Source organism: Salvelinus namaycush, chromosome 21 (assembly GCF_016432855.1).
Source record: "Salvelinus namaycush isolate Seneca chromosome 21, SaNama_1.0, whole genome shotgun sequence".
In the NCBI taxonomy this organism is placed as follows: Eukaryota; Metazoa; Chordata; class Actinopteri; order Salmoniformes; family Salmonidae; genus Salvelinus; species Salvelinus namaycush.
In genome coordinates, this window is record NC_052327.1 from 36433097 (window position 1) to 36459095 (window position 25999).

General features: G+C 48.2%; 1 protein-coding gene across 1 annotated transcript in view; it reads left to right on the forward strand.

Annotated features, from left to right (window-relative positions):
- Window positions 1–22541: 22541 nt before the first annotated feature.
- Window positions 22542–25999, forward strand: part of LOC120065881 (cortactin-binding protein 2-like) — a 40870-nt gene continuing 37412 nt past the window's right edge. Inside the window, 2 exon segments of the mRNA XM_039016925.1 lie at window positions 22542–23947; window positions 24169–24181. Of these exon segments, the coding sequence (XP_038872853.1) occupies window positions 22542–23947; window positions 24169–24181 (1419 nt within the window).

Consider the following 25999-nt stretch of genomic DNA (forward strand, 5'->3'; position numbering starts at 1 on the left):
GAGAGACAGAGAGAGAGAGGGAAAGAGAGAGAGAGAGAGAGGGGGATGGAGAGAGAAGGAGAGAGGGAGAGAGAGAGAGACGGAGAGAGAGAGGGTGATGGAGAGAGGGTCAGAGAGGGAGAGAGAGAGGGGGATGGAGAGTGTTGCTAAAAGCCTGTTGGTAATAATGCCCTGTAGCATTTCCCCAGATGATAATGACATACGGGCTACTAGAATATCTCCTCTGTGATACAGCAGCTGAATACTATAGTACAGTATGAATACACAGACAGAAAATGGATAGACCGGCCACTCGCTTTGTCGCTTTAAACAGCGTACAAAACATATTGCTTTTTTTCTCTAGGGCTACCTGCAGATGTAATTGTAACATGCACTGCTACAGCTTTGATGTTTTAGTCCTGTCGTACATGCAAGCAGGATGTGCTCATACATAATAACTATGTTAGTTGAATGACCTGATCCAATCCAACGCTGCTGTTACTGTTGTTAACTCATATCTATTGCGCAACAGTTAAAACATCAACTGATTCTACTTGTCTACCCATGTGTGAAAGTCTGTTAAATCAGCTTTATATCTTGGCGTTTCCATTTACAGACCCCTGAGTCACTCCTCAAACAAAACTAACTTTCCTGCTCTCTCTCTCTCACGTGCCGCCCCCCCCCCTCTCCCTCTCTCTCACCCCCCTCTTGCTCTCTTTCACTCTCTCTCTCTCTCGCTCTCTCGCCCTCTCTCTCTCTCCCTCTCTGCCCATCTCTCTCACTCTCTCCCCTCTCTCTTCCTCTCCCTCACCTAATTTCTCTCTCTCTCTTTCCCTCCCTCTCTTTCTCTCCCTCTCCCCCTCTCACTCTCTCTCTCGCTCTCCCTCTTTCTCCCTCTCTCTCTCTCTTTCTCTCTCACGCTCCCTCTCTCTCTCTCTCTCCCTCTCTCTCACGCGCACCCTCTCTCTCTCCTTCTCTCTCTCACTGTCCTCTCTCTGGTAAATGCTCATGTGTTTGTTGATCCCTTCAGCAAAGTGAAATCCCTCATGACTGCCTTTCTTAGCCACGTGTTCTCTCTCTCTCTCTCTTCTCCCTTCTCTCTCTTTCTCTCTCGCCTTCTCTCTGTCTTCTCCCTTCTCTCTCTTTCTCTCAAAAGTGAAGGGGGATATCTAGTCAGTTTCTCATTTAACCCAACCCCCATGAATCAGAGAGGTGCAGGGGGCTGTCATCAGCACTCGGGGAGCAGGTGTTGTGGGGGAAAACTGCCTTGCTCAAGGGCAGAACAGCAGATATTTCCACCTTGCCGGATTCAGGGATTCAAACAAGGAAACTTTTGTTTACTGTCCCAACGCTATCACCACAAGGCTACCAAGGCAGATCTGTTTCGGTGTTCCAGTAAGCAACCCAACTGGTGTGTGTGTGTGTATACATTCGGATGCGTGTGTCTTTCCCTTATTCAGATCATCAAATTATTTCCATATTGTGTATCTAGTTTGGGGAATTTGCAGTATTTTATTAGGATCCCCATTAGCTGTTGCAAAAGCAGTAGCTACTCTTCCTGGGGTCCACACAGAACATGAAACATGACATAGTACAGAGCATTAGTAGACAAGAATAGGACAGAAATACATCAATACACTGTTTTGTGCCATGAAGCGGTGTGTACATCAATACACCAGGCGGTGTGCCATGAAGCGGTGTGCCGCCAGGCGGTGTGCCGTGAGGTCGGTGTGCCGCCAGGCGGTGTGCCATGAAGCGGTGTGCCGCCAGGCGGTGTGCCATGAAGCGGTGTGCTGCCAGGCGGTGTGCCATGAAGCGGTGTGCCGCCAGGCGGTGTGCCATGAAGCGGTGTGCCGCCAGGGGGTGTGCCATGAAGCGGTGTGCCGCCAGGCGGTGTGCCATGAAGCGGTGTGTCGTCAGGTGTCGGCAAAGAAGTGCAGCTTGTTGATGACTGATCTCTCTCTTGTAAGTAGAGCACAGACTGTGACGCGCCCCCTCTATTTGCTTCCCTTCTCATTGCTCAACCAATCACCAGCATCGGTGTGCATTTCAGTAAGCGCAGGTCTTTTCATATTTGTTTTTCCCAAGGCATTGCTGCACAGTCGAAGGGTACGCTAATCCACTCCATCTAGAAGAGGAGGGATAGAAAGAGACGCCCAGGATGACTCACCCCTCTCTCTTTCTCCCTCCATCCTCTGCTTGCCATCGGGGGTTTGAGGGATGTATATATACAGATCTCTATATTGTTGGTGGTACATGACATTTGGGCTGCAGTCTGATTCTCTAACCTTCTTAACGAAGTGTACACTTGTTTACTACCCTCATGGGTTAAAAAGGAAAGGACTGGTGTAAGAAAAATGGTTGAAAGCCTTTGTCATTGAGGCAGGTACAGTTCCATTAGTGGTAGGGCACTTTTTGATGGCTCAGAGCAGAATAAGTTAGGTGTTTTTATTGAGTCATGAATAGGTTGGTTGTGGACATGTTTTTAGTGTCATATTGTGTCTGTTGACCTTTGTGTTTGAAGCCTTGTAGCTGTGAATCTGTTACAGACCTGCAACAGCCACAAGTGGTATTAAGTTGTGTTTTATGGCCCATAGATCTTGACATTTGCCCTATCATGGCCCATTGGCCATCACAGGGATATAGAAGAGATGAGCAGAGTTTTATGTGATGAGGATAAAGGAGTGTGTGTGTGTGTGTCTGTGACAGATGGGAGAGAGATTTGGGGGATTTTTCCCAGCTCCCCCAGGATACATACTGCCCTAGGGAACCCCTACCCCCACACCCTGGACACACAACATACACACACACACACACACACACACACACACACACACACACACACACACACACACACACACACACACACACACACACACACACACACACACACACACACACACGTCAACAAAAGCCTCTCTCATGGCTGACCTTTCGACTCAGCCAATCAAATTGTCCCCTGCTGCATCCAATTCCATAGAGATAGATAGAGGACTCATCTTTGTATCTGTGCCATTATAGCTTCTGTGACAGCATGGACAGCGCCATTGAGGCTACAACCCATAAGAATGAGTCTCAATATCTCTAAGGGCCTTCCTTACCTTTCCTTTCATTCCAATGTGAAATAATTTTCTATGAGGGATTGTAGAGGAAAAAATAAGATGTACATTTAGAATTCAAGCCTTCTAGATTTAGCTGGTCTTTTCCGGTGTACTTATATATGTATTGTTGTTGCTGTAGCTGTTAGGGATATTGATGTATGCAGTAAGACACTCTGCCTCTGATGTACATTTCAGATGGTCATGATTACACAATTCTAATTTTTCTTCAGACCTGCTTTGATTGATTTCTCTCTCTGTTACTTACTGCTAACGACTCTTTCTCTATTTCATCTCTCTCTCTCTCTCTCTCTCTCTCTCTCTCTCTCTCTCTCTCTCTCTCTCTCTCTCTCTCTCTCTCTCTCTCTCTCTCTCTCTCTCTCTCTCTCTCTCTCTCTCTCTCTCTCTCTCTCTCTCTCTCTCTCTCTCTCTCTCTCTCTCTCTCTCTCTCTCTCTCTCTCTCTCTCTCTCTCTCTCTCTCTCTCTCTCTCTCTCTCTCTCTCTCTCTCTCTCTCTCTCTCTCTCTCTCTCAGCACACCAGGCGGCAAACCTATTGATTTAATAGAACATTCCATAAAGTCCCCTGATGTCCTCTGTTAACCCCTCCACTCATAAAAATAAAATATATTTATTTACTGTTGTATGTAGCCTACTATAAACTCATCAAAACAGGTGATCAAATATGATTTATTTATCTATATGAAACCACAGCTATATGATAACAGTATGGTGTGTATAGACAGTATGGACACTGTATGAATAGAAAAGGTGTATACAGCAGTAGTTACTGTATATAGGATGAGGCATGACAATAATACACTAAATACATATAAAGTGGGTAAAACAGTTTGTAAACATTATTCAAGTGACCAGTGTTCAATGACTATGTCTTTTTTTATATGTATTTTTTAACCTTTATTTAACAAGGCATGTACATAGAGCAGTAGTCTCTAAGGTACCGGCTAGTAACAGTCTAAGGTGCATGTACCGGGTGGTAGCCGGCTAGTAACAGTCTCTAAGGTGCATGTACCGGATGGTAGCCGGCTAGTAACAGTCTTTAAGGTACATGTACCGTGTTGTAGCCGGCTAGTAACAGTCTCTAAGGTACATGTACCGGGTGGTAGCCGGCTAGTAATAGTCTCTAAGGTGCATGTACCGTGTGGTAGCCGGCTAGTAACAGTCTGTAAGGTGCATGTACCGTGTGGTAGCCGGCTAGTAACAGTCTCTAAGGTGCATGTACCGTGTGGTAGCCGGCTAGTAACAGTCTCTAAGGTGCATGTACCGGGTGGTAGCCGGCTAGTAACAGTCTCTAAGGTGCATGTACCGGGTGGTAGCCGGCTAGTAACAGTGACTAAGGTTCAGGGTACTGGGTGGTGACTGTTTAACAGTCTGATGGCCTGGAGATAGAAGCTGTTTTATCCCTCTCGGTCCCAGCTTTGATGCACATGTAATGTCTCCGCTTTCTAGATGGTAGCGGGGTGAATAGGCTGTGGCTTGGGTGGCTGAGGTCCTTAAAGATCTTCTTGGCTTTCCGGTGACACCGGGTGCTGTAGATGTCCTGGAGGGCAGGCAGTGTGCCCCCGGGGATGTGTTGGGCTTACTGGTAAATAAAACTCTGGAAATATGAAATACTCTATTAGTAGTAGGAGAGCCCTGCGGTTGCGGGCAGTGCAATTTCCGTACCAGGTGGTGATACAGCCGACAGGATGCTCTCAATGGTGCATCTGTAGAAGTTGGTGAGGGTTTTAGGGACCAAGACGATATTCTTCAGCCTCCTGAGGTTGAAGAGGCACTGTTGCACCTTCTTCGCCACACTGTCTGTTTGAAGGGGCCATTTCAAGTCCTCAGTGATGTGCACTAGAAGCTTTTGAAGCTTTCCACTGCGGCCCAGTCGATGGGGGCGTGCTCTCTCTGCTGTCTTCTGTAGTCCATCATCAGGTCCTTCGTTTTATTGATGTTTCCTGGCACCACTCCGCCAGGCCTCTCACCTCCTCCCTGTAGACTGTCTCGTCGTTGTAGGTAATCAGACACTGTTTTGTCGTCAGCAAACTTAATGAAATGTGAGATGTGTGTGGCTACCCAGTCATGAGATGTGTGTGGCTACCCAGTCATGAGATGTGTGTGGCTACCCTGTCATGGGTGAACAGGGTGTACAGGAGGGGGCTGAGCACGCACCCCTCTGGGGCCCTCGTGTTGAGGATCGCTTGGCGTAAGTGTTGTTGCCTACCTTCACCACTTGGGGTCTGCCCGTCAGGAAGTCCAGGACCCAGTTGCACAGGGAGACCCAGGGCCCTGAGCTTAGTGATGAGCTTGGAGGACACTTTTGTGTTGAAGACTGAGATGTAGTCAATGAACAGCATTCTTACATAGGTACAGTATTTATCTTGCCCAGGTCAGATAGGACAGTGTGCAGTGCAATGGCGATTGCGTTGTCCGTGAATCTGTTAGGGCGGTATGCAAATTGTACTGGGTCTAGGGTGTCGGGTAAGGTGGAGGTGATATGGTCCTTAACTACACCCTCAAAGCACTTCATGATAACAGAAGTGAGTGCTACGGGGCAATAGATATACTTGGGTACAGGAACAATGGTGGACATCTTGAAGCAAGTGGGAACAACAGACTGGGAAATGGAGAGATTGAATATGTTCGTAAAAACTCCAGCCAGCTTGTCTGCACATGCTCTGAGAACGCGGCTTGGGATGCCGTCTGGGCCAGCAGCCTAGCAAGGATTAACACTCTTATATGACCTACTCATGACGGCCACGGAGAACGAGAGCACACAGTCCTCGTAAGCGGCGGGGGCCCGCGTCGGCTACTCCATGTTGTTTTCCTCGAAGTGGGAGAAGAAGGTGTTTAACTTGTCCAGGAGCGAGGCTTCGATGTCCTCGGGGTGGCTGGCGTCTCATATCTGAGCCGTTGAATTGTGACTACACTTTTTACCTTTACTCTCGTTTTGCTTCTTTTATTGCCTTACGGAGGTCATAGCTAGTTTGTTTGTACACATCCATGTTCCCAGTCACCTTGCCATGGCTAAATGCAGTGGTTCACGCTTTTAGTTTTGCACGAATGTTGCCATATATCCAGGGTTTTTGGTTTGGATAAGTTGTAATCGTTACAGTGGGAACATCATCTTCTATGCACTTCCTGATGAACCCAGTCACCAAGTCAGTGTATACATCGGTACTATTCTCAGAGGCAACCCACATCACCAGAATATTTGCGTGATCAGAACAATCTTGAAGCATAGATTCTGATTGGTCAGACCAATACTGAACAGTCCTCACCACGGGTGCTTTCTGCTTAAGTTTCTGCCTATGGGTCTGAAGGAGCAGAATGAAGGCGTGATCTGATTTGCCAAAATCAGAGGTTAGGGGAGGGTCTTGTAGCCGTCCCGGAAGGGAGAGTAGCAATGATCCAGAGTCTGTCATGCGCGTGTAGCACAGGTGATGTGTTGATAGAATTTTGGTAGCGTTTTTCTTAGATTTCCTTTAATAAAGTCCCCAGCTACAATAAATGTGGCCTCGGGATATGCAGTTTCCAGTATGTACATAGTCCAGTATAGTTCCTTGAGAGCCGTCGGCTTGAGGGGGAATATACACAGCAGTGACAATGACCAAAGAAAATGATCTCGGTAGGTATGAGGTCGGCATTGGATGGTGAGGTATTCAAGATCGGGAGAACAAAAGGACTTGAGTTCCTGTACGTTACCACAATCGCACCATGAGTTGTTAATCATGAAACAAACCTCTACGCCTTTCTTTTTTCCAGTGAGTTCTTTCTTTCTGTCTGCGCGATGGACGGAGAACCCTGCTGGCTGAATGGACAGGGACAATATATCCTGAGAGAGCTGTGATTCCATAAAACAGAGTATTGTACAGTCCCTAATGTCTCTCTGGAAGGAGATCCTCGCCTACTTTATTGTCCAAGAACTGAACGTTAGTGAGTAATATACTTGGAAGCGGTGGATGGTATGCACCCGCTTGAGTCTGACTAGGGACCCACTTCTTCCTCTTCTCCTCCGTCGGCATTTTGGTGTAGCCCCCGGGATGAATAGAGCTGCCTCGAGAAGTTCAAACAAATGATCCAGGTCAGAGAAGTCTTCATTTCTGCTCAAATCTCTGATGAGTGACCACCGATCTAATATCCAAAAGTTATTTCCGGCGGTCAGAAATAATAAAACATACTTTCGGGGCAAATAATGTAAGAAATAACAAAAAATATATATATACTGCAAAGTTGCTTAGGAGCTAGAAACAGGGTGACCATGTCTGTCGGCGCCATCATGCTAAAATGCTTTAGCTATTAATTAATTACCTCCAGTGCATCATCAATAGGATCAATGAGGCCTTGAGGGGCTCAGAGACTGACAGCTGATGAAATCTCTGAGGATCTAACTGGTTGCTGCACCGTCCCTCTCATCGCGCTATAATGACCCTCTCACGGCACCACAGAGGCGTATTAGTGACCCCTGACCTCTTCCAGCTCACCAGGATATCGACAGCTCCCCATTTGGTCCTGATTCCCACAATAGGGCCGACCCTAAACTCTAGTGTGAAAATGTCTTGTTTTCCGCCCTTCCTCAAAGAAAGATTATGGTAAGCACTAATTACTTCCTTATGAACCATTTACTAACTACACATACAGCATTTATTAATCTCTTATTAAACATTTACTAACTACACATACAGCATTTATTCATCTCTTATTAAACATTTACTAACTACACATACAGCATTTATTCATCTCTTATTAAACATTTATTAACAGTAGAAAGGGTCTGCCTCTAGTGAGGTTATCTGCAGGTCATGGAATGCGTAGTAGCCTGTGCTGGTTACCCAGAGGTCGCCTTGTTCTCTCCTCTGCAGTGTAAGTATTATTGGATGGATATCCCCACCAGAGATAAACACTGGTTACAGATGCCATCTCCTTCACAGGGAGCCACAGGCTGTTTGTTTGTTGAGGTAAACACATGTTTCTGCTAGTTAGCAACGTGCCCTAAGAGCTGTGTTGTGTTTGGTAAAGTAGAATCATAATCATGTAAGGACTGGTCATCCATATCTTCAAGCTGTTATACAACTGTAACAAATGCCTGCATACATTTTCCTTGGACTAACCAGATTAATAGTAGAGCAGAGACACCTAATGGAGTGGTCAAAATGTATTTTTTCATTTAGTCCAGTGGAGGGTCATGTAATTTGTAATAGATTACATTTCATATTGCTCAGTGTTGGAGAATTAGTTGCTTATTATATCTAGATGTGTGCCTGATGCTGCCCCTCATCCCTGATTCTGCCCCTCATCCCTGATTCTCTGCTGGGTGCAATATCAGGTGCGCCTAGTTCGGTCTCAATCAAATGATCCATAGTCTATACTACAAATGATCCATAGCCTATACTCTTGGAGAGCTACCGCCCTGTAGGTTTTCACTCCAACTCTAATTTAGCACACCTGATTCTAATAATTAGCTGGTTGATAATCTGAACCAGGTTAGTTACAACTGGAGTTGTAGCAAAAACCTACAGTAGAGTAGCTCTCCATGAACAGGGTTGGAGACCCCAGGTTGGAGACCCCTGGCCTAGGCTATACAAAGAGCATGCTTGGAAAAGCACCCGCAAAAGTTATATTTCTAAGAAAATGTACTTCCTTCCCGAGTTTTTGTGCTGCTGGGATGGTCTATATAAAACTAGGAGTAGAAATGTGCCTAACAAGTCACATAAGTTGCATGGACTCAGTCTGTGTGCAATAATAATGTTTAACATCATTTTGTATGACGACCTCATCTCTGTACCCCAGATATACTGTACAATTATCTGTAAGGTCCCTCAGTCGACCAGTGAATTTCAATCACCGATTCAACCACAAAGATCAGGGAGGTTTTCCAATACCTCGCAAAGAAGGGCACCTATTGGTAAATGAGTATTTTCTTCACATTTTCAAACAGTTCATTTATATTTTCCAACGGGGCTATACATTTGGGTGAGTTTTTTTATCTCGCCTGAGTAGCCTCGTTTCACTGCCAAAAATTAAATTAAACCATCTAGTGTTCAGCGAAATAACAACACAATGTCAAATACAAGTAGCCTAGTTAAATAATTAACATCCAATCACATTAACCATTACTCTCTCACGGGAATTCTGTATGTAGCCAAACGTAGCTGCTGCTCATGTTGGTATCTGTACTGATGGTGCAAAAGCCATGACAGGGAGACATAGTGAGTGGTAACGTGCGTACAAGCGGTTGATCCCGACGCCACTTGGGTACACTGCAGCATCCACCGAGAGGCTGTCTTTCAGGGGCCACAAGGCACCTGAACTCTCGTGTATTTTCTGCACTATGCAACAATATGGGCAGCGACCATGTAACGCTTTCACAACATACAGAAGTGTGCTGGTTATCAAGGGGCAAAGTATTGACACATTTTTTTTATTTGAGAGATGAGCTTAAAGTGTTCTTTACTGACCATAATTTTCACTTGTCTGACCGCTTGCATGATGACGAGTTTCTCACACGACTGGCCTATCTGGGTGATGTTTTTTTCTCACCTGAATGATCTGAGTCGAGGATTAGAGGGACTCTCCGCAACTATATTCAATGTGCGGGACAAAATTGAGGCTATGATTAAGAAGTTGGAGCTCTTTTCTGTCTGCATTAACAAGGACAACACACAGGTCTTTCCATCATTGTATGATTTTTTTGTGTGCAAATGAACTCAAGCTTACAGACAATGTCAAATGTGATATAGCGAAGCACCTGAGTGAGTTGGGTGTGCAATTACGCAGGTACTTTCCCGAAACGGATTACATAAACAACTGGATTCGTTATTCCTTTCATGCTCTACCTCCAGTCCACTTACCGATATCTGAACAAGTGAGCCTCATCGAAATTGCGACAAGTGGTTCTGTGAAAATTGAATTTAATCAGAAGCCACTGCCAGATTTCTGGATTGGGCTGCGCTCAGAATATCCTTCCTTGACAAATTGCCCTGTTAAGACACTGATGCCTTTTGCAACCACGTACCTATGTGAGAGTGGATTCTCGGCCCTCACTAGCATGAAAACTAATTACAGGCACAGACTAGACTGTGTGTGGAAAATGATTTAAGACAGACTCTCTCCAATACAACCCAACATTGCAGAGTTATGTGCATCCTTTCAAGCACACCCTTCTCATTAACCTGTGGTGAGTTATTCACAATTTTCGATGAACAAATAAAGTTTTATATGTAAGATGGTTAAATAAAGAGCAAAGTGATTGATTATTATTATTTGTGCCCTGGTCCTATAGGAGCTCTGTCACTTCCCACGAGCCAGGTTGTGACAAAAACTCACACTCATTCTTATGTTTAATAAATGTATTGTATAGTGTGTATGTGGCAGGCTTACAATGATGGCAAAAAACTACATTTGAGAATGCACTGACCCTGTTGATAGAGGGAGTATGCAGCTGGCGGTTGAATGTTTGAAGGGGTACGGGACTATAAAAAGTTTGGGAACCACTGCCTTTGAGCATGGTAAAGCTATTAGTTACACTTTGGATGGTGTATCAATACACCCAGTCATTACAAAGATACAGGCTTCCTTCCTAACTCAGCTGCCGGAGAGGAAGGAACCCCCTCAGGGATTTCACCACAAAGTTAATGGTGATTTTAAAACAGTTACAGAGTTCAATGGCTGTGATAGAAGAAAACTGAGGATGGATCAACAACATTGAAGTTACTCCACAATACTAACCTAAATGACAGAAGGAAGCCTGTACAGAAGAAGAAAAAAAATATTCCAAAACTTGCATCATGTTTGCAACTGTCACGTTCCTGACCTGTTTTCCTTTGTTTTTGTATGTGTTTAGTTGGTCAGGGCGTGAGTTGGGGTGGGCATTCTATGTTATGTGTTTCTATGTTGGGTTAAATGTGTTGCCTGATATGGTTCTCAATTAGAGGCAGGTGTTTGACGTTTCCTCTGATTGAGAACCATATTAAGGTAGGCTGTTCTCACTGTTTGTTTGTGGGTGATTGTTCCTGTGTCCGTGTCTGTATGCGCCACACGGGACTGTTTCGTGTTTTCTTTCGTTTGTGTAGTCTGTACCTGTTCGTGCGTTCTTCGTGTATATGTAAGTTCTCAAGTTCAGGTCTGTCTACGTCGTTTTGTTGTTTTGTATTTTCCAAGGGTTTTTTCGTGTTCGTCTTGTCGTTAATAAATATTCATTATGTCTTCATTCAACGCTGCGTTTTGGTCCGACCCTTACTCCTTCTCCTCATCCGAGGAGGAGGAATTAGACAGCCGTTACAGAATCACCCACCAACCAAGGACCAAGCGGCGTGGGAGAAAGCAACAGCGATCGCAGGATTCATGGACATGGGAGGAAATATTGGACGGAAAAGATCCATGGGCACAGCCAGGAGAATCTCGCCGCCCTCGTGAAGAGCTGGAGGCAGCTAAAGCCGAGAGGCGGTGGTATGAGGAGGCAGCACGGAGGCGAGGCTGGAAACCTGTGAGTCAAGCCCAAAAATTTATTGGGGGGGGGATACAAGGGAGTGTGGCGAAGTCAGTTAGGAGACCTGCGCCAACTCCCCGAGCTTACCGTGGAGAGCGAGAGTACGGGCAGACACCGTGTTATGCGGTAGAGCGCACGGTGTCTCCTGTACGTGTGCATAGCCCGGTGCGGGTTATTCCACCTCCCCGCACAGGCAGGGCTAGATTGAGTATTGAGCCGGATGTCATGAAGCCGGCCCAACGCATCTGGCCACCAGTGCGTCTCCTCGGGCCGGCATACATGGCACCAGCCTTACGCATGGTGTCCCCGGTTCGCATACACAGCCCAGTGCGGGTTATTCCACCTCCCCGCACTGGTCGGGCTACGGGGAGCATACAACCAGGTAAGGTTGGGCAGGCTCAGTGCTCAAGGGAGCCAGTATGCCTGCATGGTCCGGTATATCCGGCGCCACGTCCCCGCCCCAGCCCAGTACCACCAGTGTCGGCACCACGCACCAAGCCTCCTGTGCGTCTCCAGAGCCCTGTTCCTCCTCCACGCACTAGCACTATGGTGCGTGTCTCCTGCCCATTACCACCAGTGCCTACACCACACACTAAGCCTCCTGTGCGTCTCCAGAGTCCTGTGCGTCCTGTTGCTGCTCCCCGCACTAGCCTGAAGGTGCGTGTCCTTAGCCCGGTACCTCCAGTTCCGGCACCACGCACCAGGCCTACAGTGCGCCTCAGCCGGCCAGAGTCTGCCGTCTGCCCAGCGGCGCCTGAACTGCCCGTCTGCCCAACGCCGTCTGAGCTGTCCGTCTGCCCAGCGGTGCCTGAACTGCCCGTCTGCCCAACGCCGTCTGAGCTGTCCGTCTGCCAAGCGCCGCCTGAACTGCCCGTCTGTCCTGAGCCTTCAAAGCCGCCCGTCTGTACTGAGCCGTCAGCCAGCCATGAGCAGCCAGAGCCGTCAGCCAGCCATGAGCAGCCAGAGCCGTCAGCCAGCCATGAGCAGCCAGAGCCGTCAGCCAGCCATGAGCAGCCAGAGCCGCCAGCCAGCCATGAGCAGCCAGAGCCTTCCGCCAGCCATGAGCAGCCAGAGCCTTCCACCAGCCATGAGCAGCCAGAGCCTTCCGCCAGCCATGAGCAGCCAGAGCCTTCCGCCAGCCATGAGCAGCCAGAGCCGCCAGCCAGCCATGAGCAGCCAGAGCCGCCAGCCAGCCATGAGCAGCCAGAGCCGCCAGCCAGCCATGAGCAGCCAGAGCCGTCAGCCAGCCATGAGCAGCCAGAGCCGTCAGCCAGCCATGAGCAGCCAGAGCCGTCAGCCAGCCATGAGCAGCCAGAGCCGCCAGCCAGCCATGAGCAGCCAGAGCCGCCAGCCAGCCATGAGCAGCCAGAGCCGCCAGCCAGCCATGAGCAGCAAGAGCCGCCAGCCAGCCATGAGCAGCCAGAGCCGCCAGCCAGCCATGAGCAGCCAGAGCTAGCCAGCCAGGATCCGCCAGAACCAGCCAGCCAGGATCCGCCAGAGCCAGCCAGCCAGGATCCGCCAAGGCACTAAAGTAATACTGCAAAAAATGTGGCAAAGCAATTCACTTTTTGTCCTGAATACAGAGTGTTATGTTTGGAGCAAATCCAACACAACACATTACTGAGTACCACGCTCCATATTTTCAAACATGGTGGTGGCTGCATCATGTTTAGGGTATGCTTGCAATTGTTAAAGGACTGGGGAGTTTTTCAAGATAAAAAATAAACGGAATGAAATGGAACTCACAGCTGTGGGAATACCTATGTAAAAGAGATATTTCTGTATTTCATTTTCCATACATTTGCAAAAATGCTTTCACTTTGTCATTATGGGGTATTGTGTGTAGATGGGTGAGAAAAATCTATAATTAATCAATTTTCAAATTCAGAACAAAATATAGAATAGTAAAGGGGTATGAATACTTTCACTGTAGGTGAGCGTGTGTAACCTACATTGAGAATGAGGTAGGTGAGCGTGTGTAACCTACATTGAGAATGAGGTAGGTGGGTGTGTGTATCCTACATTGAGAATGAGGTAGGTGGGTGTGTGTATCCTACATTGAGAATGAGGTAGGTGAGCGTGTGTAACCTACATTGAGAATGAGGTAGGTGGGTGTGTGTATCCTACATTGAGAATGAGGTAGGTGAGCGTGTGTAACCTACATTGAGAATGAGGTAGGTGGGTGTGTGTATCCTACATTGAGAATGAGGTAGGTGGGTGTGTGTATCCTACATTGAGAATGAGGTAGGTGAGCGTGTGTAACCTACATTGAGAATGAGGTAGGTGGGTGTGTGTATCCTACATTGAGCATGAGGTAGGTGAGCGTGTGTAACCTACATTGAGAATGAGGTAGGTGGGTGTGTGTAACCTACATTGAGAATGAGGTAGGTGGGTGTGTGTAACCTACATTGAGAATGAGGTAGGTGGGTGTGTGTATCCTACATTGAGAATGAGGTAGGTGTGCGTGTGTAACCTACATTGAGTCTGAGGTTGGGAAGTGGGTGAGATTCAGAGTGGGTCTGTATGTGTGTCTGGAGGTTGGAAGGGTTTCAGTGATGGGGCTGAGATTGAGGGTAAGAGTGGGTTGTGTGTGTGTGGGATATAGAAGAGATGAGCAGAGGTTTATGTGATGAGGATAAAGGAGTGTGTGTGTGTGTGGTGGGGGTCAGTGTGTGGTAGATCCTCTGTGATCAGGGAGGAGATTTGTGAAAGCCCAGTGTAGAGGACCAGATGGCTGGGATTCAACCACCTCACTAACCCCTTCTCTCTCCCTCTTACTCTCCCTCTTACTCTCTCTCTTACTCTCTCTCTCTCCCTCTTACTCTCTCTCTCTCCCTCTTACTCTCTCTCTCTCCCTCTTACTCTCTCTCTCCCTCTTACTCTCTCTCTCCCTTTTACTCTCTCTCCCTCTTACTCTCTCTCCCTCTTACTCTCTCTCTCTCCCTCTCTCTCTCTCCCTCTTACTCTCTCTCTCTCCCTCTTACTCTCTCTCCCTCTTACGCTCTCTCTCTCCCGCTTACTCTCTCTCTCCCTCTTACTCTCTCTCTCTCCCTCGTACTCTCTCTCTCTCCCGCTTTCTCTCCCTCTTACTCTCTTACTCTCTCTCTCTCTCTCTCTCTTACTCTCTCCCTCTCTCTCTCTCCCTCTTACTCTCTCTCTCTCTTGCTTTCCCTCTCTCTCCCTCTCTTACTCTCTCTCTCTTTCTTACTCTCTCTCTCTTTCTTTCTTACTCTCTCTCTTTCTTACTCTCTCTCTCTCTTTCTCTCTCTCTCTCTCTCTCTCTCTCTCTTTCTTACTCTCTCTCTCTCTCTCTCTCTTTCTCTCTCTCTCTCTCTCTCTCTTTCTTACTCTCTCTCTCTCTTTCTCTCTCTCTCTCTCTCTCTCTCTCTTTCTTACTCTCTCTCGCGCGCTCTGTCTCTCCTCTCATTTTCTCTAGTCTCACTTTCTCTAGTCTCTCTCTCTCTCTCTCTCTCTCTCTCTCTCTCTCTCTTCTCTCTTCTCTCTCTGTACCTCTACCCATTTTATCTTTCTCACTGTCTCTCTTTCTGTCTTTCCTCCCCTCCATACTCTCTCTCTCTTCCTCTCTCTGTTTATGTTCACAGTCAATGGTCAGAGTAATGGGAACTATCTCTGAATGTTTGGGATTTGCCATCAATCTCTTCCCTGCTTCCTGTGTGTGTGTGTCTGTCTGTCTGTGTGTGTGTCTGTATCTGTGTCTGTATCTGTGTCTGTATCTGTATTTGTATCTGTATTTGTATCTGTGTGTGTGTCTGTATCTGTGTGTGTATCTGTGTCTGTGTGTGTGTCTGTATCTGTGTCTGTATCTGTGTCTGTATCTGTATTTGTATCTGTATTTGTATCTGTGTGTGTGTCTGTATCTGTGTGTGTGTCTGTATCTGTGTGTGTATCTGTGTCTGTGTGTGTGTCTGTATCTGTGTGTGTGTCTGTATCTGTGTGTGTGTGTGTCTGTATCTGTATTTGTGTCTGTGTGTGTGTCTGTGTGTGTGTGTGTATCTGTGTCTGTGTGTGTAGCAACTTTATGCAGTAGTTTGTTTATGTGTGTTCAAAGTATTCCTATTAATGTGCGATCTGTACATTTAATCTCCTTCTTTGTCCAACCAAGAACACAGTAGCTAGCCACCCCTATGAACACTCTGTGTTCGTTCTCTCACCTCTCTCTCTTTCTTCTCACTCTCTTTATTTCCCTCTCTCCTACTCTCTCTCGCTGTCTCTCTCCCTCTCTCTCATTCTTCTCTCTCACTGAGTCTCTCTCTCTCACCCCTGTGTCTCTCTTTCTCTCTCGTTCTCTCCCTCTTTCCCTTGCCTTCTGCTGGAGTTTATGACCAACAGTAATACATTATTCCTCTTTCCTTGTGCACACAGAACAGACACAGGACAGACACCCATAACTCAGTGTCCTAAACACTGTGGATGTAGCTCAGCTCCTCTCTTCAATATGTACAGTAGTGAATTCTTAATTCTTATAAGAGTCTGTGTTTTCCCATTGGTTTTGAAATTGGTTCCTTAAAGCTCACTGTCAAACGTTTACCTGACGACAGTAATTAGCAACTCTGAACAGTGTTGGCAGTCAATCTCTTTTGTGTTCACACAGCAAAAACCTTGAGTTCTCAGACACTCAGCCTTTTTAAAATGCTCCAAACCAAAAGGTGGCAGTAGTGTTGTTTGGCAATGCATGTCTGTGTGTGTTGCTTATGGTCTAGATTCCAATGCTATCTAGCTGTGCTAATGTTGTTATTTTGTAGAAGGCCCTTGTTGATACTAGCCAGATGGTCATAGCTAGATAACTACCAAGCAAGATGACAAAGAAACAATTGAATTCACTCTCCATGATCCAATGCTGCCAGCCCATAGAGAAATGTTTAGCTAGCTAACTAACGCTAGCATATTCCTTAGAAAATGACTTTTTTTCCCATTTTTGTTGTCACTTCTGTTGGCCTCCCCATGTGTGGGTTTGTGCTCTCTGATTGGCTTAAAGTCTGATTGGCTGGAAGCCCAGACATTACGATTCTCCAAGTAGAAAAGGTAGGTTCGTCTCTACCAGGTCGACACGCCTCAGGAACGGCCTCCCACTGTGATAAGTACCTATCAGCAGTGAGATTCTCGGTTTCATGTATAATGCCAACCAGCAGTTTGGTCAGTGGTTTGAAGTGGTTTATTGTCTTTGGTCACTGGCTCAGGAGCTCAATGATTATGTCACGCTCGTCATAATAAGCGGACCAAGGCGCAGCGTGAGAGACATACATCTTCCTTTTATTAGACGAAGACGTACCACGAAACACTCTTACAAAACAATAAACGACCATGAAGCTATAAACGAAAGTGCACACACAAGCTACTAACGTTCAACATAGACAATTACCCACAAACACCTAAAGCCTATGGCTGCCTTAAATATGGCTCCCAATCAGAGACAACAATAAACAGCTGTCTCTGATTGAGAACCAAACCAGGCAACCATAGACTTTCCTAAACACCTACACTGAACACAACCCCATACATACTACAAAACCCCCTAAACAATACACACACCCTAAACTAGACAAAACACACAAACATCCCCCATGTCACACCCTGACCTAACTAAACTAATAAAGAAAATCAATATAACAAAAGCCAGGGTGTGACAGTACCCCCCCCCAAAGGTGCGGACTCCGGCCGCAAAACCTGACACAGAAGGGGAGGGTCCGGGTGGGGCTCGGGTGCGGGACGTGGTCCGGGTGGGGCTTCCTATGGTGGCGGCTCGGGTGCGGGACGTGGACCCCCCTCCACCATAGTCACTACCCGCTTTGGTGGCGCCTCTGGAACGGCGAGTCCCTGACTGATTACCATCCCATAGGGCGCCACTGGACGGAGGGGCAGCTCCGGACTGAGGGGCAGCTCCGGACTGAGGGGCTGCTCCGGACTGAGTGGCAGCTCCGGACTGAGGGGCAGCTCCGGACTGAGGGGCAGCTCCGGACTGAGGGGCAGCTCATGACTGGCAGATGGCTCTGGCGGATCCTGGCTGACTGGCTCTGGCGGATCCTGGCTGACTGGCTCTGGCGGATCCTGGCTGGCTGGCTCTGGCGGATCCTGGCTGGCTGGCTCTGGCGGATCCTGGCTGGCTGGCTCTGGCGGATCCTGGCTGGCTCTGGCTGGTCATGGCTGGCTGACGGCTCTGGCTGGTCATGGCTGGCTGACGGCTCTGGCTGGTCATGGCTGGCTGACGGCTCTGGCTGGTCATGGCTGGCTGACGGCTCTGGCTGGTCATGGCTGGCTGACGGCTCTGGCTGGTCATGGCTGGCTGACGGCTCTGGCTGGTCATGGCTGGCTGACGGCTTTGGCTGGTCATGGCTGGCGGAAGGCTCTGGCTGATCCTGGCTGGCGGAAGGCTCTGGCTGATCCTGTCTGGCGGACGGCTCTGGCTGATCCTGTCTGGCGGACGGCTCTGGCTGGTCCTGTCTGGCGGACGGCTCTGGCTGATCCTGTCTGGCGGACGGCTCTGGCTGATCCTGTCTGGCGGACGGCTCTGGCTGATCCTGTCTGGCGGACGGCTCTGGCTGATCCTGTCTGGCGGACGGCTCTGGCTGATCCTGTCTGGCGGACGGCTCTGGCTGATCCTGTCTGGCGGACGGCTCTAGCGGCTCGGGACAGACGGGCGGCTCTGACGGCTCGGGACAGACGGGCAGCTCTGACGGCTCGGGACAGACGGGCAGCTCTGACGGCTCGGGACAGACGGGCAGCTCTGACGGCTCTGGGCAGACGGACAGTGCAGGCGGCACTGGGCAGACGGCAGACTCTGGCCGGCTGAGGCGCACAGTAGGCCTGGTGCGTGGTACCGGAACTGGAGGTACCGGGCTGAGGACACGCACCTCAAGGCTAGTGCGGGGAGAAGGAACAGGGCATACTGGACCCTGGAGACGCACATTAGGCCTAGTGCGTGGTGCCGGAACTGGTGGTACCGGGCTGGGGACACGCATCTCAGGGCTAGTGCGGGGAGCAGCTACAGGATGCACAGGACTCTGGAGACGCACAGGAGGCTTGGTGCGTGGTGTAGGCACTGGTGGTAATAGGCTGGCGACACGCACCACAGGGCTAGTGCGTGGAGGAGGATCAGGGCTCTGGAGACACACAGGAAGCCTGATGCGTGGTGTAGGCACTGGTGGTACTGGGCTGGGACGAGGAGGTGGCGCCGGAAATACCGGACCGTGCAGGCGTACTGGCTCCCTTGAGCACTGAGCCTGCCCAACCTTACCTGGTTGTATGCTCCCCATCGCCCGACCAGTGCGGGGAGGTGGAATAACCCGCACCGGGCTATGTAGGCGAACCGGGGACACCATGCGTAAGGCTGGTGCCATGTAAGCCGGCCCGAGGAGACACACTGGAGACCAGACGCGTTGAGCCGGCTTCATGGCACCTGGCTCAATACTCAATCTAGCCCGGCCGATACGAGGAGCTGGTATGTACCGCACCGGGCTATGCACACGTACAGGAGACACCATGCGCTCTACTGCGTAACACGGTGTCTGCCCGTACTCTCGCTCTCCACGGTAAGTACAGGGAGTAGGCGCAGGTCTCCTACCTGACTTCGCCACACTCCCTTTTAGCCCCCCCCCACGGAATTTTTTGGGCTGACTCACAGGCTTCCTACCGCGTCGTCGTGCTGCCTCCATTCGCCGGTATCCCTCCTCGCACTGCGCCAGAGAATCCCAGGCGGGCTCCGGCATTCGCCCTGGGTCGATTGCCCACCTGTCGATCTCCTCCCACGTAGTGTAGCCCAGATCCTGCTCCCATTGCCATAAATCCTGTGTAGGTGGGTCCTGTTGCTGTTTCACACGCTGCTTGGTCCTGGGTTGGTGGGTAATTCTGTCACGCTCGTCATAATAAGCGGACCAAGGCGCAGCGTGAGAGACATACATCTTCCTTTTATTAGACGAAGACGTACCACGAAACACTCTTACAAAACTAACAAAACAATAAACGACCGTGAAGCTATAAACGAAAGTGCACACACAAGCTACTAACGTTCAACATAGACAATTACCCACAAACACCTAAAGCCTATGGCTGCCTTAAATATGGCTCCCAATCAGAGACAACAATAAACAGCTGTCTCTGATTGAGAACCAAACCAGGCAACCATAGACTTTCCTAAACACCTACACTGAACACAACCCCATACATACTACAAAACCCCCTAAACAATACACACACCCTAAACTAGACAAAACACACAAACATCCCCCATGTCACACCCTGACCTAACTAAACTAATAAAGAAAATCAATATAACAAAAGCCAGGGTGTGACAGATTATTATGTGGTCAATAGTGTCCACAGTTAATAGTGTCAATAGTCCCGAAGGCCTAGGTAATAATAACTACAGTAGCTTAGTATAGCTGTGTTTGCTAACTGACTCATGATCATAGCAGTGCCCCAAATTCACCCACCGCTGCTCTCATGTCATGTCTGATGAAGTCTCTTGCCCGATACAAAGTCATGCTGGGGCATTAAAAAGTACTTAACAACTGATGGTTGATTTGTTACTGTCACGCTAGTATAAAGGATTTTGGAGACAGGCGCAGGAATACACAATAGGGGGTTTTAATACAACCAAAACAAACACGTATACAAAAACACTGGGCTGTACCCAAACAAAAGAGCAAGGGTAAACCTCGTTGAAATACACAGGACGATACCAGTAATACCCAATATATAAAGCACGCAGAATAACAGCTGCACCAACGCATAGGTGCTCACACCACCAACGGACATGGAACAATAACCGACAGGGGGAACAGAGGGCACATATATAACATACTAATCAGGGGAAATGGGAACCAGGTGTGTGTTATCAGACGAGACAGTCCGGGGTTGATGACAATGGAACCAGGTGTGTGTTATCAGACGAGACAGTCCGGGGTTGATGATAATGGAACCAGGTGTGTGTAATCAGACGAGACAGTCCGGGGTTGATGATAATGGAACCAGGTGTGTGTAATCAGACGAGACAGTCCGGGGTTGATGACAATGGAACCAGGTGTGTGTTATCAGACGAGACAGTCCGGGGTTGATGACAATGGAACCAGGTGTGTGTTATCAGACGAGACAGTCCGGGGTTGATGACAATGGAACCAGGTGTGTGTAATCAGACGAGACAGTCCGGGGTTGATGATAATGGAACCAGGTGTGTGTAATCAGACGAGACAGTCCGGGGTTGATGATAATGGAACCAGGTGTGTGTAATCAGACGAGACAGTCCGGGGTTGATGACAATGGAACCAGGTGTGTGTTATCAGACGAGACAGTCTGGGGTTGATGACAATGGAACCAGGTGTGTGTAATCAGACGAGACAGTCCGGGGTTGATGACAATGGAACCAGGTGTGTGTAATCAGACGAGACAGTCCGGGGTTGATGATAATGGAACCAGGTGTGTGTTATCAGACGAGACAGTCCGGGGTTGATGACAATGGAACCAGGTGTGTGTAATCAGACGAGACAGTCCGGGGTTGATGACAATGGAACCAGGTGTGTGTAATCAGACGAGACAGTCCGGGGTTGATGACAATGGAACCAGGTGTGTGTAATCAGACGAGACAGTCCGGGGTTGATGATAATGGAACCAGGTGTGTGTTATCAGACGAGACAGTCCGGGGTTGATGACAATGGAACCAGGTGTGTGTAATCAGACGAGACAGTCCGGGGTTGATGACAATGGAACCAGGTGTGTGTTATCAGACGAGACAGTCCGGGGTTGAGGATAATCAATCCCGTTCAGTGAAGCCTAGAAAGCTGGTGACGTAGAGCTCCGGAACTGGTGAACAGAATGAGCATCAGTACCAGGGGTATCCGTGACAGTTACCAGGAACCTGTCTGCCCATATCCAACCTATTGATCTGCCCATTTCAGTGTTACAACCACCAGTATAGAACTAACAGATAAAACCCAGCATTAACCCTACCCTCATCTCCACCAGGATAGTACTAACAGATTAAACCCAGCATTAACCCTCCCCTCATCTCCACCAGGATAGTACTAACAGATTAAACCCAGCATTACCCTCCCCTCATCTCCACCAGGATAGTACTAACAGGTTAAACCCAGCATTAACCCTCCCCTCATCTCCACCAGGATAGTACTAACAGATTAAACCCAGCATTAACCCTCCCCTCATCTCCACCAGGATAGTACTAACAGGTTAAACCCAGCATTAACCCTCCCCTCATCTCCACCAGGATAGTACTAACAGATTAAACCCAGCATTACCCTTCCCCTCATCTCCACCAGGATAGTACTAACAGATTAAGCCCAGCATTAACCCTACCCTCATCTCCACCAGGATAGTACTAACAGATTAAACCCAGCATTACCCTCCCCTCATCTCCACCAGGATAGTACTAACAGATTAAACCCAGCATTAACCCTCCCCTCATCTCCACCAGGATAGTACTAACAGGTTAAACCCAGCATTACCCTCCCCTCATCTCCACCAGGATAGTACTAACAGGTTAAACCCAGCATTACCCTTCCCCTCATCTCCCCTCTCCATGTAATCTAACACCCGACAATCATCATGGCTGCTGTAGAAGGGAGTGGGTGGACAGGACAGTGGAGCTCAGAAACTGGCCCTAGCCAGAGAGGGCATAGCGGGCACAGTATCCCTGTCTGGACTCGTCTTTCCCATGACCCGCTGAGCTAAGACTGTCCTGAGCAGAGTGCAAGGTCTGGGGCTCAGCTGAGCTAAGACTGTCCTGAGCAGAGTGCAAGGTCTGGGGCTCAGCTGAGCTAAGACTGTCCTGAGCAGAGTGCAAGGTCTGGGGCTCAGCTTAGCTAAGACTGTCCTGAGCAGAGTGCAAGGTCTGGGGCTCAGCTTAGGCTGTGCTCAGGCAAAAGCATGTATGTGGGTCTAGAACAGCGGTGGCCAGTTCTTATCCTGTAGAGCTACTGCTTCTGCAAACATTTAGTACTACAGACATGACCACCGACATGACCACAGACATGACTACAGGCATGACCACAGACATGACCACAGACATGACCACCGACATGACCACAGACATGACCACAGACATGACCACAGACATGACCACCGACATGACCACCGACATGACTACAGGCATGACCACAGACATGACCACAGACATGACCACCGACATGACCACCGACATGACCACAGACATGACTACAGGCATGACTACAGGCATGACCACAGACATGACCACAGACATGACCACAGACATGACCACCGACATGACCACCGACATGACCACAGGCACGACCACAGACACGACCACCGACATGACCACCGACATGACCACCGACATGACCACAGGCATGACCACAGACATGACCACCGACATGACCACCGACATGACCACCGACATGACCACAGACATGACCACCGACATGACCACAGACATGACCACAGGCATGACCACCGACATGACCACAGGCATGACCACAGACATGACCACCGACATGACCACCGACATGACCACCGACATGACCACAGACACGACTACAGACATGACCACCGACATGACCACCGACATGACCACAGACATGACCACAGGCATGACCACCGACATGACCACAGACATGACCACAGACATGACCACCGACATGACCACAGGCATGACCACAGACATGACCACCGACATGACCACAGACATGACCACAGACATGACCACAGACATGACCACAGGCATGACCACAGACATGACCACAGACATGACCACAGACATGATCACAGACATGACCACAGACATGACCACCGACATGACCACAGACATGACCACCGACATGACCACAGACATGACCACAGGCATGACCACAGGCATGACCACCGACATGACCACAGGCATGACCACAGACATGACCACAGGCATGACCACAGACATGACCACAGACATGACCACCGACATGACCACAGACATGACCACAGACATGACCACAGACATGACCACCGACATGACCACCGACATGACCACCGACATGACCACAGACATGACCACAGACATGACCACCGACATGACCACCGACATGATCACAGACATGACCACAGACATGACCACAGACATGACCACAGACATGACCACAGACATGATCACAGACATGACCACAGGCATGACCACAGACATGACCACAGACATGACCACCGACATGACCACCGACATGACCACAGACATGACCACAGACATGACCACAGACATGACCACCGACATGACCACAGGCATGACCACAGACATGACCACAGACATGACCACAGACATGACCACAGACATGACCACAGACATGATCACAGACATGATCACAGCCACGACTACAGACATGCCCACAGACACGATCACAGACATTGGTTTATTCGGATCCTCATTAGCGTTTGCCGAAGCAGCAGCTTTTCTCCCTGGTGTCCAAACAAAAACATAAAACACGACAAGTAACAAAACACTGATACAATGATAGACAAGGACAGTCGCACAAATTTATTTCAGCGATATACAATGTAATGATATACAAACAATACAACTAAAGAATAATGTGTTTGTAGATTGTGTGTCAGAGTGTGATAGAGTGTGTTTGTGTCTGTGTCATTTCACAGTCCTTATTGTGCCGTGAGATGTTTTCTAAATACATTTTTAAAGAGTCATTTTGCTGTTTGTTTGAGTAATTGGAGATGGAAGGGAGTTCCGTGCATTCATGGCTCTGTATAACACTGCATTGCCGTGAATTCGTTTTTTGACTTGGGGACTGTGAAGAGACCCTTGGTGGCATGTCTTGTGAGGTATGTATGTGTGTCAGAGCTGTATGTTATTTGATTATTCAGACAATCTGGAATTTTTATCACAGTAATAATTCTCATAAAAATGTTAAGTAGTTAATCTCACGTCAACCCTCAACCAGGAAAGACTGGCATGTTGTTGTTGATGTTAGTTCTGTATGTGCAGTTAAGGGCAAGGCGTGCTGCTCTGTTTTGAGCCAGCTACAGTTTTGCTAGGTTTTTATTTGCTGCACTTGACCATATTACCGGACAGTAATCAAGATGGGACAAGACCAGAGCCTGAACAACTAGTACAGTTGTTTTTTTCTGTCAAAAATGCAGAATCACTTTTTATAACAGACATACCCCTCCCCATCTTCACAACAACTTTGTCAATATTTTACATCTGTATTTACATTTGAGTCATTTAGCAGACACTCTTATCCAGAGCGATTTACAGAAGAAATTAGGGTTAAGTGCCTATGACATGACCATGATAATTGACCATCGAATGTTATACCTAGGAGTTTAGCTTCGTCAACTTCCTCAGGAGTGTGGAATCAGCCGCATACATAGTCATTTTAGCTTTGTGTAAGACCAGTGGCAAATCATTTATAAAAATAGAGAAGAGTAACGGCCCAAGACAACTGCCCTGAGGGACATCACACTGTACATATCTGATGTTAGACAAGCTTCAATTGAAGAACACTCTCTGGGTTCTACTGGATAAATAACTCTCCAAAAATGTGATGGCAAGCCATGTAAATGTTTTTTTCAATAACAATTTGTGATCAATAACACCAAAGGCTGCACTGAAATCTAACAATACAGCTCCAACTATCGTCTTATTATCCATTTATTTTAACCAATCATGCTGAAAGTCAATAGTTAACTTGTTTTTAAAAAATGGCATTGTTTTTGGTCAAACACAATTCTCTCCATCAGTTTACTAAGAACAGGCAGCAAACTGATTGGATGGCTGTTAAAGCCAGCAAAGGGTGCTTTACTCTTTAGGCAGTGGAATTATTTTAGCTTCCTTCCATGCCTGTGGAGACACGTACTCCTTTAGGCAAACACTGGCTTCATCAATAAGTGCATTGGTGACGTCGTCCCCACAGTAACTGTACGTACAAACCCCAACCAATAGCCATGGATTACAGGCAACATCCGCACTGAGCTAAAGGGTAGAGTTGCTGCTTTCAAGGAGCGGGACTCTAACCCGGAAGCTTATAAGAAATCTTGCTATGCCCTCCGACGAACCATCAAAAAGGCAAAGCATCAATACAGGACTAAGATCGAATCGTATTACACCGGCTCCGATGCTCGTCGGATGTGGCAGGGCTTGCAAACTATTACAGACTACGAAGGGAAGCACAGCCACGAGCTGCCCAGTGACACGAGCCTACCAGACGAGCTAAATTACTTATATGCTCGTTTCAAGGCAAGTAACACTGAAACATGCATGAGAGCCTCATCTGTTCCGGACGACTGTGTGATCACGCTCTCCGTAGCCGATGTGAGAAAAGACCTTTAAACAGGTCAACATTCACAAGGCCGCAGGGCCAGACGGATTACCAGGACGTGTACTCCGAGCATGCGCTGACCAGCTGGCAAGTGTCTTCACTGACATTTTCAACCTCTCCCTGTCTGAGTCTGTAATACCAACATGTTT